Raw genomic sequence first — 18,865 nt, forward strand, 5'->3', positions numbered from 1 at the left:
CAGCTTGGAGCAGATGTTTATCTAAGCGAAAAAAACAATTTTCCACAGCACTATTACCTTGGAATAGCTTTAGTATTCCTGTCATTTTAACCTTTCATATAACTTCTTACAGGTTTGCTACTATCTCTGTCTTCTAAAACTGTGAAGACCAGAACAAGAAATAAGAGCCATAACCATATAAGTCCAAACCCAGTAAAATCAAAGCAACTTCACTGAATTCAAACACTGTATTTCTGCACAAGCTGGGATGAAGCTGTGCCAAATTATAAAGCTACACAAGAACCAAAGTAGATCTTGGCTGCTCTGTGACTAATCAGGATATAGGATTCTTGCTGGAGTAGTTCCCTCTGCCTGCTCTGCCCTGGGAGAACAGGCATGCAATCCACAAAATTAAGTTTGAACCAGACCCAAACCCTGCTGCCCATGCTCAGCCATGTCTGGTCGTGTGCCACAGCCAGCACAGGGACCAGAGAACCAACATTGCACCGTGCTCAAACAAAATTGCTCTTCCTGCTGCAGCTTCACAACTTCTAGCTAAGAGCAGGATCACAGCCAGCATATTGGTGCAGGCAGAAAACCACCAAACTGGGGCAAAAGTGCTTGGAAAGCATCCATAGACTGGGCCCAAGACTGGGCATGAAAGGATTTGTAGAGCTCTTGTACCTTATTCTTTGACTCAACTCACTGCTGTCAAAAGAGAAATGTTCCTAGATCTCTGGAGAGAATTACAGACTGCACTTGTTTTGAGAATGAATGGTTCAGCTTCCACTAATGGGTGAATTTTTCAAACTAATTTTATGTAGACATGCACCAACACGCTTAACAGTACTTTTGGAAATGAAATCATCCTTTAGATAAAATTGAAGATGTAATCTTCCCTCTCCATCTGCTTTATCCACGTTGAAAAGAACATCCTGACATTTGGTTTAGCTGTATTCCTCCCTTCTTTCCTCTAGATCATTCTTCATATCCCCAAGAGCTCCTTCTTTTTTCCAGTGACACCACACCTACCTGTGTGACAAGGTGACTTGCCATTTGCTGCTGTGGCTGTTGAACCTGCTGAGGCTGCTGGGGTGAAGGCTGCTGCTGAGACTGTCCCACCACCTGGCTCCTCATTGTCTGCTGGCCACTGGGAGGATTGTATATTGCCGGCGTCCCATCAGGATTTACAAACGGTTGACCTGAAACAAAACGCCCGGCTCTTGCTGGACACTTTTAAGAAAATACTGTTTGCTGTGTGAAAGCAAACAACCTTGCTTTAACTAATCGCTTTTTAGCTGACCTGCTACGGGAGTAAAGGGTTCATCACTCACAATATCTCATTACAGTAATTACAGAATCAGACAGCTTTTATTTTTTTTTCAGGCAAGACTGCAGATACTTGTTTCAGCAGCATGATTTTCCAAGGAATGGGTGGAAAGTTACCATGGCTATAAGATGATTCAGATGCTATGGTTACTTGAAATCATTCAGTGATGAATCAATTAACATTAAAATTGAACTTTGGAGCAAACACTGAAAGTAGAGAACATTCCCTTACATTTTCATCTAACACAACAGCAGTCAAATGTACACAACTACTTCTGAAACAATACGGTTTGTAGGAAAGGGGAAAAAACCAAACCCACTCTTGTTACTGATTTACTTACACATGCTAATAACACAGAGCTGTACCTTATGCTTAGAGGAGCTAGCACTCCAGTTTTCAAGGAAGCAACACTTATGCTGTATTTAAGAATCTCTTATATACAAGACAAATTCTTTTCAGAGTTCTACTAAAGCTATTGAACTCATTTTGCTTCAGGTAATTAAGCTGGGGGGAATAATCTTGCAAAAACAATGTTTGTTTAAAAGAAAAATTTTACCCAAGTCATTGCCTTGAAAACAAAAAAGAAATGGTATTTCTCAGTAGGAAAAATGTTTTCCATTGCCTCAGTTCTCTTAACTCACTTCCATCATAAATCTGTAAATCAAAGGAATTATGAATACTTCCAAGAGGAAAAAAAAAAGTAATTTTAGCAATGATGTTATAATCTTTGAAGTAGGTAACTAAGGTATGAATATCTGAGATAAAAAGAGAGATCTGGAGGAGTTCAGTAACTTGGAGTAACAGTAATGAACTTCTGATTTGTATCCTTCAAAGCATCTCTATCTGCGCTATCTACTCCTCAGCCTTCTAGTTTCTCCTTCCAATGAATCACGGTCAGAGATGCATTAGAGCACCAGCCAAAGAACCTTGCTTTCTGTCTCTCTAAAGCATCAAGTTTCTGGATGAACCGAACACCACATTCATGCTGAGAAAGGTCATGAGTGAGTGGAAAAGAAGCATGGCTAGTTCTGTTAACCGATTTCCTGATTCTTGCTGTGAACCCCCTGGGTGACTATGGCATGGACTCCAAGCTTTGGGAATCTCAAGCCCCAGAAGTACTTTAGAAGACAGAGTAAGCAGGATAACACAATCCCAAAGCCTGTGTCAGATGCTCAAGGGAAGCTAATAAAGAGCATTTCCTGTGGCTTAATGAAAGATGGCAGAACTGAGAGTCTAAAGTCCCAGCAACACATTTAAAGATAAAAAAAAAAGAGGAGACTTCTCATGAAGAAATCTTGAAATCAGAAATGAAAAGGAGACATCAGAAGGTAACAGGGAAGACATTTGTAAGTTATGAACTGTGGCCCTGATAGAAGGGCGAAGATTGCAATGTCACTTCAAGGAGTACCAATGAAAAGAAAATGCTCTTAAATTGTCAGAGGGGTTAAGGAAGAATGTGTCAAGAAGAATCCTTTAAAGGGTAAAGCAGGTTGGTGAAGTAAGTGAAATGGAGAGCACAGCCACATAAATGGCTCTTTCCCAAAGCAAGTAAGAAGCTTGACTATCTGGGGAAGGAGAAGGGTAAAGCAGAGGAGAGAAAATAAAGGAAACTGCAGATATGGAAAAGAAAGTGTGTATTCCCAACATCTGGTAAGGAGCAGAGTTATCCTCAGAGCAGGAAGAAATTGACTGCATCTCTGGATGCCATTAGAGGCTTGCACAGTCAATGACTATGTAGTGTGAAAGGAAGGAAAGATCTTTGAAGGACATGGTGTTATGATCAAAAAGAGAGAAAAAGACTGAAAGTAGCCACTCTGCAAGAGGAGAAGAAAGAGCTAAAGAATGGTATGACACAGGGAAAGAAAATCTATTCATTACAGGAAACAAAGATCTTTTTTCCTTTTCTTTCAACTGTCTTCTCTTCATCTCTGTTTCTGACAGCATCCATCACTTTGATAGTCGATCACAGCATCCAGCAATCTAAATTTCCTCCCCATGGAGCTCCTTTTGTAATGTTTCCCTAATAAGATGCAAAGATTCTGAGCCCAAAGAGTGACAATTCTGCAGCATGCATTTTGCTGCATGTGAAAAACACAGCAGATGCCGAAGTACGGTCTGACTTCCAGCACAAAGTATCAGCATGAAGCTAGGAGTGTGAGACAAGAATTTCAGGTTTTTAAAGAAATCTGCTCTCTCCATTACTTTATTATGTATATATTTACATGGGAGCTGCAGAAATGGAACACAAGGTTTGAAAGAAACACAAAATAATATGTACACAAAAATACTTGCTCCCTGAATGTTAACCATACAAACATGCATGGGTTTCCCAATGATGCATCTGCAGACAGAGGCACACAGGGAGGGAAGATAAGGTGCTCTGGTCTAGAGACAGTATTGAAATGCATTATATCTATAGCAGAAAAAAAAAAAGACTCCCTCTGTACCAAGAAAAAATCTGAACTAGCTGCTGCAATTTGCTAAATTGACAAGATAGATGTAGGAGATGTTCCTCTTACAGGGCTCTTTCAAGTGTGGTGAGCTCCAGTCTCTGTCCTTGCCAGGAACAAGCCAAAGAACAATCCTGGCCAGGAACAAGCAGCATCTCTCAGCTGTTTGAGGGCTCCATGCAGCAAAATTTCCTTTCATTTGTTTCTCAGTCCTGTCACCTGAATTACAGTTGACTCCTGCCTAGGCCTGATGAGTTTTGTATGGAAATGGAACACATGGTGGAACACAAAATGCTGTCATCTGTATTGACCAAGAAATTTCAGTGCTGCAGACAGAACTGTCATCTACCACAACAGAAATGAGTAGATGAATATAATGATGGATGTTTTCCTTGCTGACTGTATTAGGCTGTCATGTCAATATTGGTTTGGAAAAAAGTACTCTTAAAGAGTAAAGGCTCTGGAAGAGTAAAGGTTGTACAAGTTACTAAGTCACCTCTCTGGACAGAACTTATCAAACTTACAACATTCAAATCTAAACAAACAAGAACTCCTCTTTGATTTTAAATATGCTGATACATATTGATCAGCCCCAGACATCACCACCTATAAATATCTGTGGTAAAACTGGCTGAAGAATTTACCAAGGCTGCATTTTCCTTAAAGGCTGCAACCTTCTTGACTGAACTATGGCCAAAAATTGATTCTTAGTAGTGGACACACAAGTAAGGCATTTCCACCAAAATAGTGGAACATAGGGATGTAATACACATAAAATACAAGTTATAAACAAAAATCCCCAAAGAAGAAGTTCCTGAATGTTCTTTTAAGGACTTAGAAAAAATATTTTGGAGTTTAACCCTCAGCTCTCAGTATAATGGAAGCTACATTTCACTACAAGCTTTCTTGTCTTAAACCCAGCATAACTCAGCTAAGGCTGACAGCACAGCTAGCCGTGGTCACTGGAAGAGTCTAAATTACCAAGGAAGCACCACACCCTCAAACTCCCTGAACCTTCTTAACACTGATAGTACAATATGGTGGGGAGCAACAGCATAACATGATCCAGACTTCATCCAGACCAAGGAGGTAACAAATTGCCTTAAGCTTTCATCAAGCACTCAAGTTCAAACTGAAGAGTTTCTGAAATGCCCACAGCACTTTGGTGCTTGCAAGTGCCTCGTTTGTGAGCTGCAATGATGAAAACTATCAGGAATTTAAGAGTTACATCTTTGTCTTATCACAAACTTCACAATTTAAATACAATTGCTAATCATATAGCTCACATAAAATTAATTCTGAAGTGCAGATTCAAATGCAGCCTTTAAGCCTTTTGAAGTTCTGCTGTTAAGCAAAATCTCTAAGAGTGTGACTTTATATTTTGGTTGCACCATATCTCAGCATGCTTGATATAGAAGAGCATTTGTCCTTATTGATGCTAACAGGATCTTAGAGGATTCACTGAGAACCAGGGAGCACCAGAACTGCTGAATGATGAATATCCTGTCTGGGATGGAGCAAGAGTGTTTGTATCATTTCCCACCAGCTAAGCCACAACAGCCTCAGAAATCAAATCTAGCTTTGCCTGCACATTTGAAAACAACAATTTGCCAAACATCATTTCAATGTATATTTGCTCATAAAGTGCCTCCAGAAAAACATGTCTGGAAGCAAGAAACCTGCTGATTCACGAGCTGACATCAGAAACCCCAAAGGGCAGAATCAGGCACGAGGGAGCTGTACTGACCTGTGTGAGGGTTAAGAAGGATACTGCCAGGAGGGATCCCTGCAGCTTCAAGTGGAAGAATGATATAGCTGGTGTTGCTGGGGGCCACCTGGCCACTCATCCCGTTCTCAGGGTAGGACACGCTGCCTGAAGAATTGGCTGTCACCCCAGGGACGAGAGATGCACTTTGGAGAGGCTGATGTATTCGTGACAGGGATCCTGAGGAGCCAGCACTGCTGGAAGACTCTGAGCCTAACAGGGAGACACAAGCACAGCAGGAATGGGGGGTTATAAGGGACACCAGTCCCCACCAGATAGGGCACATACAAGGACAGCCTTCACAGACTGCAAAGGCATGCACCACTCCATGCCCAGCTGGTAGGAACAGGATTTTCACTCCCTACTGAACCCAGTAGCCAGTGGTAATTTTCACAACTCAAAAACCCACTTTCCTCATGCAACATCAGCTTCCTCCCAGCCAATAAACAGATTTACCAAAGAGGAACACAAAATCCTCAGCGTGTACTTATAATACCAAGGTATCAGTTCATAAGGCATAAAAACTAAACACAGTGTTTATAAATGAAAAAAAAAAAAACCAAAACCAAAAATGGAACACAAAAAAAAAAATCACCTAACATTCTCTGCAAAGCAACAGCAACTGAGTTATCGGTCCAGTCACAAGGTAGCTGTGTAATATCCATATTAACTTAAAGCTACCTAAGATACTACCTAAGACTTTTGCCACTTTAGTTTTTCAGCATCAAACCTATTAAAACTGAACAATCAAGATAAATCAACTGTGCTAAAGCACATTTGTGCCTGGAAGAATGGGAAGACACATTGCTTTAACCCTCCAAAATAATATTCAGACTTCTGAGATACTACTTGATTAGACTGTAATTAGCTTCACATAAAAAAAAGACAAGAATTTCTGAGAGCATCAGGTGATCAGCTTCCTAAAAGCAGGATGGTATGGATGCTTACTCCGCAGAGCAAAGTATGTTTTAATAGCAACTTCTTTCATTTTACTTGAGCCCACTGTCTATGCATCTAACCTCCACAGTGTTTATCTGCAGGTATAGACTAAAAGCAAGGACAGAATTCAGACTTCAGTTTAGCAAACCTCTTTGAGGCAAATTATATCCTTTCAGATAGGGGATACAGCAGGTGGACCCTGTAGTGGACTGCTTAGAGGTTCAAATTAATTTTCAGTCAAATGCCCTTGAAATTCATTTATTTTCTCATATTTAGAGAAATGAGAGCATAAGAGGTTTCTTCTGAAGAAATCACACCACCATCCTGTTACTTAACAGAGGATTTTTTCCACAGATTACTGCAGGTTGCTATGTAACACATATTTTTTTATCCATCTTCTTCAAACTTTGGGTTCATACAGCAATCACTACAGACACAGTCCTCTCTATGAGCAGTGCACTATTTGCCGTAAGTAGGACCCTACATCTGCTTCTCTGGTATATAATCAAGAAAGTAATAGAGATTTCCAAATAATTTTTTCATTTCATTAAATAAGTCTTTCAATAAAACATCAAAGTTGTACTAGTTGCTATATTTTTCCTTTCCTCGCAGACTGAGTTTAGAAATTTAGAAATATTATTCCTGAAGAAATAGTTTTATTTCATTTCAGATTCCTGTGTTTCTACAAATTGCAGTTATTCCTGGAGGCCATCCTCATCAAGATGCAAGTAGTATTTGGCATCTTCCTTGCATCTGCAAACGCAACTGCTGGAGTTCAATTTTCCTTCCACATCAGTTACAAGGTCCTTTGCTGTATTTCCCTGGCCTTCCTACATGCACTTCATGTTGTTTTGTTGAGTTCTCTCTTTACTTTCTCCTCTTTTCCTTCACCTTTTGAATTCACTGGGTCAGGAAGCTGCCTGGAGATGGTAGTGGTGATGAGATTTCTTAAACCTCTCATTATTTCTAAGCGTGTGTGTGAGTAGTAGCAAGCCTGAGTTCAGACCCTCTCCGCTTTTTGTGCCATTCCAATGAAACGCTATCGGCACAAAAGAAGATTGCAGCTCTGACATTCAATTGTTTTGGTTTTTTCTTTCCTCCCTTTCTGCTGTTCTTATGGCAGAATTATGTATTGATCTACACCAGCTTCTGAATGATAAAAGCCAGAGGACTGCAATGAATTCAGGTGTACTCATCACATGGCATGGAAGCAGTGGAAAACACTTTGAGGCTACCCGCACACATTGGTCAAGCTCATAGCTTTGAAATGTCTGCCTTAGAAGATGCAAGATCTACTCTCCCATGTCAGCAGATCAAGTTAGTGATTTTGAAATAACACAAATAAGTCACAAAATCATATCAAGAATTTTCTGAATTTAAAAAAGAAAAAAAAATCCAGAAATTACTGCTGCATCAATTTTCCCCCCATTTACACTGTATAAGAATGATCTACTTTATTTAGATCCATTATTGTAACTTATTTCCTATCATTTTAAGTCTAGACCTATTAAGCCAAGTAAATTCCAATGCTAATATTTGGAATTAACACCAATTAATCTTGTCTTTGTAGCTCTGATTAGCTGTTTTCACGCTGCCTGAATTTGGAATAGGAAATCACTTTATAATGAATTCAGTACTGTAAAAAGGGGAAAAAAAATAAACTATCTGACTTTATTCAGATTCATATTAAAAGATGTCTTGCAAAAGACTTCTGAAAGGAACTTGGACTAAATGAGATTTTTGCCCCCATTACATAATCTAACCTCTTTTTTCAGCATGTAATGATGGATAGTTCTTCTAGATTATTCTATAATTTTCTTGCTGCTTCACAGTTGAGATAATAATAACCTTCACATTCTCATCACTTCCCATTAATATATTTTTAAATATTCTGAGAGATACAGAAGTTCAAAGAGCTGTAAAGAAAAAGAGACAGAAAAACCACCAAAAATGCTTAATAGCTTAGAGGGTTTGCAGAGGGAGAGCATGGAAATACCATTGATTTTCTAATATTCTAAGCAAAAGTGAATGATGCAACATGTCCTGCTCTATATTCCTTGGATCAGCATTCAGTATCTGATGACTTTGAACATCTCTGCTCATCTCAACTTTCAAGTCCAAGGCAAATTTCTCCTTTCTTATCAACTACACTCTCAAATCTATCCACTATCACTGCTTACTCGAGACCATCATCATTTTCAGGATGGTGAAAATGATGATGCTCTAGAGGAAGCAGTGGAATGGAATACTGGAAGTATTTTTGTCTTGGATATAGATTCCTGGATTAGAAATATTTACTTGCTACTTCTGTAAGTCACTTGCCTTTCTCTATTCAACAATATATTTTGTGATCTTTTAATGAAATGGCACGTGCTCATGTGAACACGACTATTTCTCTCTAAGCTGCACTTCTAAAAATAAAACTGATGCTTCAGCACTGTCAGTGGGGAAGATTATGACTGGAAGCAGTTGGCTCGTGACCTGCTGCCCATACATCAATATTCTGACAGTTTCTGCTGGAATTACAAGATTCATCAGGCTAATGCCTAATTCAAGCAAATTATAAAGAAGGAAAAATCCAGTTCCAAAACTCAAGAGGAAAAATATAATATACAGGACACTTTATTTAAGAAACCCCAAAGCCTAAACAACAAACCAACCAAACAAACCAGCAAAGGAAGGTTAAGGTATTAAAATGCCTGCAGCAATGTATTGAAATGCCTTTCTCAACAGGAGTAGCAATGAGCACCTAGCAGGAGAGATTAGACTGGGTCTCAGATTACTTGGAGCCCTGCCAAGGAAGCTAATGATCCCTACAGATCTGTATCAACACAGCTAATACCCCAATGCAACCAGCTTTTTGCAGCTAAAGGGGAAAGAAATACACTCTGACAGATGTGCATTCCACTGAATGGAAAATGCATTAAGAGAAGCTAAAGGTGCAATAGCTACAACTTTTAAGCCTCCCAACAATTATCTAACTAGAGATGTAGATACACATAGAACATTTATGTGAAACACATATTTTCTCATGATGTTAAAACCTGTTGCAATGTGTCAGTGACAATAACATGGTAGTTGAGAGGCTAGATTTTGTCTTTTTGGGTGTTACAGGCTGAACATGTATATCATTGTGCCCCTACAGTGACAACCATTTCACTTACCACTCTTAGACAACCCTGGAAAGTTTACTGTATTACTAGAAAGCTAAACAAATTTCAATTGGATTGCCTTCCTACTATTTAGGACATTTTGCATGATGCCCTAAATAGTAGGAAGGCAATCCAATTGAAATTTGTTAAATTATTAGCTCCCCATTTGATACTGAATTATAGCTTAGAACACCTCCTTGTACCTACAGAACTACAGAATAACAGAGAAAGAAATTTTATTTGCATTGTACAATCTGTGCTTTTCAGTAGAACAGGGTTTTCTAAATGATCAACAGGTGCACGAAAATAACCATCAGAACCAATAGGATAACCATGCAATGGTTTTCAAACAGCCCCTTTTGTGAAGTTTGCAAAAATGAAGTAACATAATTCCTTTGCTAAGCTCCAATTCCTGTGCAGCTGAAAACAATAAAGTCTAAGACTAATTGACACTACTGGACTCAACAGCAGAGAACAGCATGCTCTGTGATCTCTCTGTGAGCCTAAGGGGAAGCTAACATCTTTCTGAGCTTCAGCTCCTGCTTGTTTGCTGTGTACCATTAATTACTGATTTATCACAGGTTAGGGGCAGAACATTTAATTTTGGTGACAATACGAAAAGCGATCCAGAAAGGCTACAATGTTAATACTGCATCACTGTGTACCCTGTTGAAGGCAGCTGTAAGCCTTCTGTAAAAATCCTGAAAATTTTGTTACTCCTATGCTCAGGAAGAGTGTTTAACAACGCTTCTGGATGACTGCCATATATATAGAGAATAATTTTCACATTTGAAGGGACCATAAATATTTTCCATCATTTAGCCAATGAAGAACACTTTGACCAACTAATGATTTCACACTGATTCAATACAAATTTTATGCAAGACAAAAATATTTTAAATTTATTACTGTGAACCATAAAGCTCTTCAGAGAAAAGTCTTTCTGTAGGAGAACTGGGACAGAATTGGTGCCTAGCAGACTCTGGCATGCTACCAGGGCAGCATGTCTAATGTGGGTAGCAACACCTCTGCAATTCCATTTCAACTACTGTAGTGAACACAAGGGAAAAAAAACCAAAACAAAACAAAATCACCCAAAATAAAAACAAGATCAACCTTTAAATGTTTACTGAACTACAGAACACCAGGGCTGCCTAAGGAAAAAGTAGAAAGTAATGAAGATAGTATGCAAAACATTCACTATCAAGTATCACTTGGTACCTAACACACACCTTAGAAAATGCAAGTATCACATTGACTACTGTATGAATGCACTTAGCATTTTTTTGGTGAAGGGGAAACATTTTACCAAGACATATTTCCCCATTGTTTTTTGAATTGTTATTCTTTTCTGCTTTAATGTCATTCAATAGCATTTCAGAGAGAAGGACAGAAATAGTGATTAGGATAGTAGTTCTTATGACTTTTTTCAGGCTGACTGTTTGACTTCGTGTCTTGGCTTTGAAGTTTTGTTTTGATATCCAGCCTTGCTCCTCTTCCACACTTCTTCCTTTTATCTTGCTTCTCTTTTATTCTTTTTGTGCCTCGGCTAGCTTTCCAGTTAAATGCATTCCTTAAAAAAGTCAAAGCATTTAAAAAAGAACATGGAATTTTAATATCACTGATGTTTTAAAAATGTATTATAAGAGCTTTCATTTGAAAGCAATTTGGGGTTTGGCGTCTACAGGGTGCAGATGCATTTACAAGTATTGGCATGCTTCACAAGTCTCTTCTTTAATACATTTCCTGAGTGCATCCTTTTTACTATGCTTGATTTTAACACTAAAATGGCTTCTTAAAAATATTGCCCTTGCAATTAGATGTCTCCTCCAAACTGGATTTCCCTGACACCATTTTAAATGCTCTGCACTTCTGCAACACAATGTTGCAGAGAAATACATTTACCTGCACTTTACTTAAGGTAGAATGATTTTAAAAAAAGTATAGCAGGATTTTGTGCCTCCTCCTTAATTCTTGCACAACAAATTAAGTTTTGATGCTATTCAAATATTCATGGGAGGCAAAGAAATCTGGAAGTGAAACCATGCTCTATTCCCTAATTCAAGCCCCACTGTATGGGCTATTTAGTCTATATTCAAATAAAAAACACACTGGAGTGTAGTTTCAGAACTACATACACACTGAAATTGCACCTTGCCTTCCTGGGGCACATCCCATAGGCAGACAGAACATATGACAGGAAGGATTCTGTCATCTCTCCATCTGGCTGAACACAGGGATGAAGAGACAGGGGGCAATGGCAACAAGCTCCTGCCCAGCATAGCAGGCAGGTCTCCTGTGTGATTATCTCACTGTCTCAGGGGCCCTGGGATAACAGCTGTGAGCCTCTGCAAGTGGAACCAAACAGCAGCAAGGATGGCGGTTCACTTGGCTGGAGGTTAATTCAGATTGCTCCCCGCATCGAAATTGCTTCCATAGAGAAAAAAGGATGGGTCGTGGGAGACTCGCTTCTGGAGGGAACAGAACACCCAATATGCTGATTAGACTCATTTCTTGCGGTTGTCCTCTGCCTCCTCAGTGACAGAGTTAAAGATATGAAAATAAACCTTTTCACTCTGATACAGCTCTCACTTCATTACTGATTTTTCAGTTAGGCACCAATGAAATCCCAAGAAGATGTCTGTGGGCAATCAAGAGACTTCAAGGCTTGGGATGACTGATTAAGGGATCAGGAGAAAAAGTAGTGCTCTCCTCTGCCCTTCCAGTTGCAGGGATTGAGGAAGGAAGAGACAGCAGATTAAGAACACACTCTGAGCATGCTGTCATTGACAGAACTTTTGGGGTTTTAACCACAGGTTGGTTTATAGAATACCAAGCCTAGACAGACAGGTTACACCTGTCTGTCAAAAGGGGAGAAAGTATCTTTGCAGAGGAGTTACCAGGTCTTTAAACTAGATTTGAAAAGCAAAAGGGATGTTATGCAGCATGCCAGTGTTTAAGGGACGGTGTTCCAGTAAGGTTCTTTGTTCTGACATCCCAGTGGAGGCAGGGGATGGAGATTCATGAGGCAGTGAAGACACAAAGGTTATTGATGTGTTAGAAATTAAAGAAGTGCCTGAGAACCATCACTAGGAATTACAGCTTCTTCCCACAAAAAGGGGGCAGGATCAGTAACTCAATTTAAGGGCATCTACAGCAATGCACACAGCATGGGTAACAAAAGAGGAGGAGGTGGAAGTACCTGCATTGCAGGATAGCTGTGACACAGCTACCATCCCAGGGTGGGATGACTCCCACAAGGGGAGGGCTGCAGAGGATGGCTGGAAATGCTTCTAAAGGCATACACAAGGAAGGACAGATGGTGGGATACACCTTTTATGTTAAGACAGTGTTTTGATTGTCTAGAGCTTGACAGTGGTGACGAAAGGGTTGAGTGTTTATGGGTAGAAATCAGACAAAATGCCAACAAAGCAGGTGTCAGGGTGGGAGTTTGTTATAGACCAGCCAAGCAAGATGAAGAAGCAGATGCAATATTCTAAGGGCAGACAGGAGAAGTCTCACAATCACTGGCCCTTGCTCTTACACATGACTTTGACTTACCAGACAACTGCTGGAAATCGGACACCGTTTAAGACGTTCCTGGAGTGTGTGGAAGATAACTTCCAGGCACAGCTGGTGAGGAACCCAGCTAGGGAAGGTGCCCCAGTGGGCCCGTTTTTGTGAACAAAGGACTTTTGGGTGATGTGATGGCAGGACATTTTATTGGGCATAGTGATCACAAAAAAGACAGTTTTCAATTTTCAGAGAAGTAGGGAGAGGGGTCTGCAGATTGGCTACCTTGGACTTTCAGAGGGAGATTTTGGCCTTGGGAGGAAGTCCTGATAGACAAATGAGTCGAGGAAGACTGGACATTCTGCAAGAAGGATGTCTTAACAGCAGGAGTAGGTTGTAACCATGTGCTAAAAGACAACTCAGCATGGAACACAGCCACCCTGGTTCAGGGTAAAAAATGGCTATGAAGGGAGAAAATTAGAAAGGCCAAAGCTCAGCTAGAACTTAATCTGGCTACTGCTGTAAAAGACAACAAGAAATGTTTTTATAAACATATTAGCAACAAAAGGAAGGGTAACTATGATCTCCATCCTTCATTGGTTGGAGGGGGAAACAGTCACAAAGACTAAGAAAAAGGCTAAGGTACTTAATGCCTTCTTTGCCTCAGTCTGTAATATCCAGACCTGTTCTCTGGGTACCCAGAGCCAGAACACAGAGACAGGGAGCAGAACAAGGCCCCCAAAATCCAAGGACAAAGGTAGTGATGTGCTGTATCACTTAGACCCACACAAGTCCGTAAGGTCAGATGGGATCCACCAAGGGTTCCGAGGGAGAGGATGGAAGTGCTCACTGAGCCACTTTCATTACCTATCAGCAGTCCCAGTGGCATCTCCCAGCTAAGTGGAAGCTAGAAAATGTGACACCCACCCACAAGAAAAGCCACAAGGAGCATGTGGGGAACTGAAGGCCCATCAGTCTGACTTTGGTCTAAGAAAACTTACAGAGCAAATCCTCTTCAGTGCCATTATGTGGCATGTACAGGACAGTCAGGCAACAGGGCCCAGCCAGCGTGAGTTTATGAAAGGCAGGTCCTACTTAACCAACCCAATCTCCTATGACAAGGTGACCCACTTAGTGGATGAAGGAAAGGCTATGGGTGCTGGACTTCAGAAAAGCCATTTTTCAACACTGTTTTTCACAGCAGTCTCCTGAAAAATCTAGCTGTTCACTGCCAGGATGGGTGTACAGTTCTCCCTGGCTGATGGCCAGGTCTAGAGTGGTGGTGAATGGAGTTACACATAGCTGGAAGCTGATCACAGGTGGAATTCCCTAGGGTTGGTGCTGTTTAATGTCTTTATCTATAATCTGGACGAAGGGATCAAATGCATCCTCTCAGGAAATCTTCAGATGATACCAAGCTGGGAGGGAGCGTTGATCTGCTGGAGGTAAGACAATTTTACAGAAGGATCTGAGCAAGCTGGAGCAATGGGTTGAGGCTAATTTTGTCATTCAATGAGACAAAGAGCCAGATCCTGCCCTTGGGTCACAACAACCCTACGCAGTGCTACAGGCTTGGGAAAGAATGGCCAGTGGAAAACAACCTGAAGGTGTTGGTCATCAGCCAGCTGGAAATGGGCCAGCATAGTCACCAAGAAGGCCAATGACATCCTGATCTGTATCAGCAATGGTGTGGCCAGCAGGATCAGGGCAGTGATTGTCCCTCTGCCCTCTGCACTGGTGAGGCTGCACCCCAAATCCTGTGTCTAGTTCTAGATCCTCAATACAAGAAGGACACTGAGGTGCTTGGAGCACGTCCAGAGAAGGGCAATGGAGCTGGTGATGGGTCTGGAGCACAAGTCTGATGAGAAGTAGCTGAGAGAACTGGCTCAGAGTTCTTTTTGCTCCCTACAACTACCTTAAAAGAGGTTAAAGAGGTTGTAGCAAGGTGGGGGTCATTCTCTTCTTCCAGGGAACAAGTGACAGGATAAGAGGTAATGGCCTCAAGTTTCTAGAGGTGACGTTTAGGCTGGATACCAGGAAAAAATGTTTTCACTGAAAAAATTGTCAAGCATTCTAACATACTGTCCAGGGAAGTGGCTGAGTCACCATCCCTGGAGGTACTTAAAACACATGTAAGTGTGACCCTTGGGAGCATGATTTAGGGGTGCACTTGACCATGTTATGTTAATGCTTGGACTTGATTACCTTAAAAGTCTTTTCAACTCAAGTGACTTTATGACTGACTAAAATTTTAAACTATGTTCAACATCCAGAGATCTAAAATGTAATTACTATGTCAATGGCTTTATTTATTTATTCTAAAAACTCCATTCCCCAGCATCCTGAACCACACAAAAGCTACTGCAAGATTTGGGGGACAGGAGTGAAATTTGACCAAGTCAGGTTTGATAAACTGGGTGTAAATTAAGTACCATCCATAAAACACACTCAAGCTGAAAGAGCACTAAGTGCTACATATTGATTACCATTTGTCCTGTACTATAGGTATCAAATGAACCAATCTGATGGAATCATCTGATGGCCTCGTTATTTATTATGCACTTTCAACCTAAAGTATAATAGAATAGCTTAATGGCATAGCTTGAAATTACTTAGATCCAGACCCTGAGACTCACTCATATGTTAATGTACTTGTAAAGTTAATGCAAATAAATCCAGAATTCCCACCAGATTCATAGTCCCCTTAAAGGATGTTTTTGTTTAATGGGAACTAAAGAAGAAAATGGAGAGATTGTGGGACCTCTGTGAGTCCATGGCCTCAACTGGCACCACCAAGGCAGAAGCTGTACTCTAAAATACAGATGGGGTCCACTTTAGGAATGACAACAAAATGTTCTTCTATTTCTCCTCAGATATCTGACATTTAATTATTCACAACTCATAAATATTAATGAAAAGGCAAAATCTGTGCTTTCTCTGAAAGGAGAACCACCTTTCCAGGCTACAAGTGCAGTACATGTATGGTGTGTGCACATTATACCCCAGGTAAAGCCTATCTCTCCTATGATTTGCAAACCTCATGCACTGCATTTTTTCTTGATTCCTAAAAACTCAGGAGCAGGCACCCACATACCAGCATCCACAGAGGGACATACACATTTCCTTTGTACAGGAAACACAACTGTTGATATATTTTTCCATCTACAGAACCAACCATGAGGGTCAGACTACCTGGTGTCTGAAGGTCCCTTCCAACCCAAACCATCGTGTGACAGACCATAATCAGACAAGCACCAGCACAGACATTTATCACCACACAGCAAGAGACACTGTGAATCCAATACAGTACTAGCTACCTGTTTTAGACAGTTTGCCGGTACTTCTGTTGCTTGATGAGCTATCTCCCCTTGTCAGGACGGTTATCCCACCAAAACTGGCTGTCTTTGTTATGGCTGGCTTCAAATTTCGGTTTGAGCTGTCCGAGTCTGTGCTGCTCCATGGCCTCTGGTGGTCTGCCCACTTCAATTCGTTCTCTGTACTGCTCTGTCGACTGCCAGATGTCTTCCCAATGCTGTCTCTGTTGCCCCTGCAGATACCATGAAACAAAGATTTATACACAAATAAAACCATGTCAAGGCAAAGTCTATCTTCAGGTACCTTGCAGCAACCCAAATAAAGAAAAAGGAGATACTCTGCCTTCACAAAAGCAGGTCTGAAATGGAATTTGACCCCTAGACTTATCTGCCTTCAGCATGTAAACACTGCTATAACCTTTTTAAATCCATGGCACTTACCACCCTCCCCTTTTGGATGTCTCCAAAGAGCACTTTACCAGATGGGGCTGACACAGCAGTCTTATGCAGCACTGATGCAGCATTTCTGTGCCCATTGAGTGTTCTCTTCCCTCAGCAAGCCCCTCACCACTTCTCACTTTGCTGTCCATCCACTGTGATGTTTTTGTCATCAACTTCACCTGCACTCTACCTTATTTCTATAGGAGCTTGCCCCCAGCCATTATCAGCTTTGTGAGCTCACCTAAAGCCTTTCCTAAACATGTGTCCTCTCAGTGTGACCCCAATCTCTTCACTGTTAGTGCTTCACTTAGAGACCCACAAGTCAGTTTACTTTGTTTCCACTCTGCACAAAATAATACTAAAATTTCCTGGGTAGAAATGCTGCCTGTCCTTGAACAGTTGCAGAGCACCCAGTGTACTGTGAGTAATAACACAGTAAATCCTGTGATCAGAATTTGGCTTATTTATGGTAAACTACCTGCACTGTGCTGCTAAAATGACAGAACCAAAATGCCTACCACGGCTTAGTGCACCATGAATGTTATCCCAAGTGGTGCTCATAACACTGTATTTGGAAGGATTTTAAAAGACATTTTCCACTCTTCTGTCGTATATTACAGTATAATAGCTTGCAGGCTCAAAACTCTTTCTACAGATCAAAAGGATGGGACTGTATCAATTTATTTTTTTTGGTCCCCTTTTTCCTTGTGGACTTGGCTCCTGCTTTTTATTTGGAGAACCTGCTGAGCTGTGTCACTTGGGACATGAAGGAGGCAGCGTGTCAAAGATGGGATCAGGCTGTTGCATTCATCGCCTGTAACAGAGCCTCTCTCAGATGTGATCAGCAGTATAAACCTGTTGACCTTTGCTAGACCCACAAAGGGGGAAAGCATCAAGAGAAACAGCACAGAAGCAACAACACAAAAAAGGGGAAAGGATTTTAAAAATAAATAATCCTTTAAGATTTAATCAGAAAGAAAAAAACCCCCGAAGTATATTATTTACAGACTCTTTTGTACTCTTGTGCTTAGAAATTAACAATTCCCTTCCATTTATATGCTAGAGAAAAGGAGGGAGAGAAACAGAATGCTATTGTATCTCCATTATCTGTGGCTTTGGGTTACAAAAACATCTCTTTTAGCTCCCCAAACTCAGACATGAGTTATTAAGAGCGTGTGTGCAGACACTCCTAAGTCCTGCATGCCCAATCCAAGACTCTCAGGTCACCAAGGCTAACCCAAAGCAAGAAGGAAGCTTTTTTGTGCCTGCTGCCTGTGGTCATGGGGCACAGAAGCAGATGCTCCAGCACTGCTCCTTATCTGGTGCAATCTCTCCATCTCCTCTGTGGCTGCTCTGATGGCATGCAGACTCAGCAAGCAACCACACATCAAATTTTCTCCTCACACATCCATTTCTCCTCACAGTGAAAAATTATGTAATATAAATGATATAGGTTTGAAGTGACATATGCAAACCCCAATGCACACAGACATCTAGTGAATATCTGCCTTGCTGTCCATGTGCCTTAATAGATGAAGGGCACACTTCTGAAAGCACCCATTCCTTCTGCCTCCTCTGCTTAAGACTTGTGGCAGCTGACTGACTCTTAAAGGAGCCTGGTTGATGTGAATTGAATGTGTGAGAGCACATGGTGGGTGAAGACAACCTTTCTAAAACTCTCAGAGAAACACTGTCATCACCAGTTTCAGACTTCCACTGATTCAGTGTGTCAATTGGTAGAATTGCTCTCCATGAAAATAGGGACTGAATTTTAATGATTTCCTGTTGGCCTGGGATGCTCTTTGGGATATGGAATGCATCTGAATGTGTGGAAGGAATTGGAGTTGAGAAGACAAAGTTAACAGAAAAAAGTTTCAAAACAGATACTTCAGATAAGGGAGCTTCAATCGTTTTTGCCTCAATGCACTTTTACTTCAGCTTTTAACAAACCAACAAAAGGAAAAAAGGTCAGTCTGGGCACC

The 18,865-nt window shown here is 40.8% G+C and overlaps 1 protein-coding gene across 20 annotated transcripts in view; it reads right to left on the reverse strand.

The window, feature by feature from the left end:
* ARPP21 (cAMP regulated phosphoprotein 21) overlaps window positions 1–18,865 on the reverse strand; it is a 142,666-nt gene that overhangs the window by 47,695 nt on the left and 76,106 nt on the right. For 14 of the 20 annotated variants that reach the window (XM_058041494.1, XM_058041510.1, XM_058041562.1 and 11 more), the window contains 3 exons: window positions 16,443–16,675; window positions 5,507–5,737; window positions 1,012–1,181 (listed from right to left, as the gene is read on the reverse strand). In XM_058041494.1, coding sequence (XP_057897477.1) covers window positions 1,012–1,181; window positions 5,507–5,737; window positions 16,443–16,675 — 634 coding nt within the window. The remainder of the gene's footprint in view (window positions 1–1,011; window positions 1,182–5,506; window positions 5,738–16,442; window positions 16,676–18,865) is intronic. The other 6 variants (XM_058041531.1, XM_058041518.1, XM_058041589.1 and 3 more) reach the window with 1 other exon arrangement.

Source organism: Melospiza georgiana, chromosome 1 (assembly GCF_028018845.1).
Source record: "Melospiza georgiana isolate bMelGeo1 chromosome 1, bMelGeo1.pri, whole genome shotgun sequence".
NCBI classification, from domain to species: domain Eukaryota; kingdom Metazoa; phylum Chordata; class Aves; order Passeriformes; family Passerellidae; genus Melospiza; species Melospiza georgiana.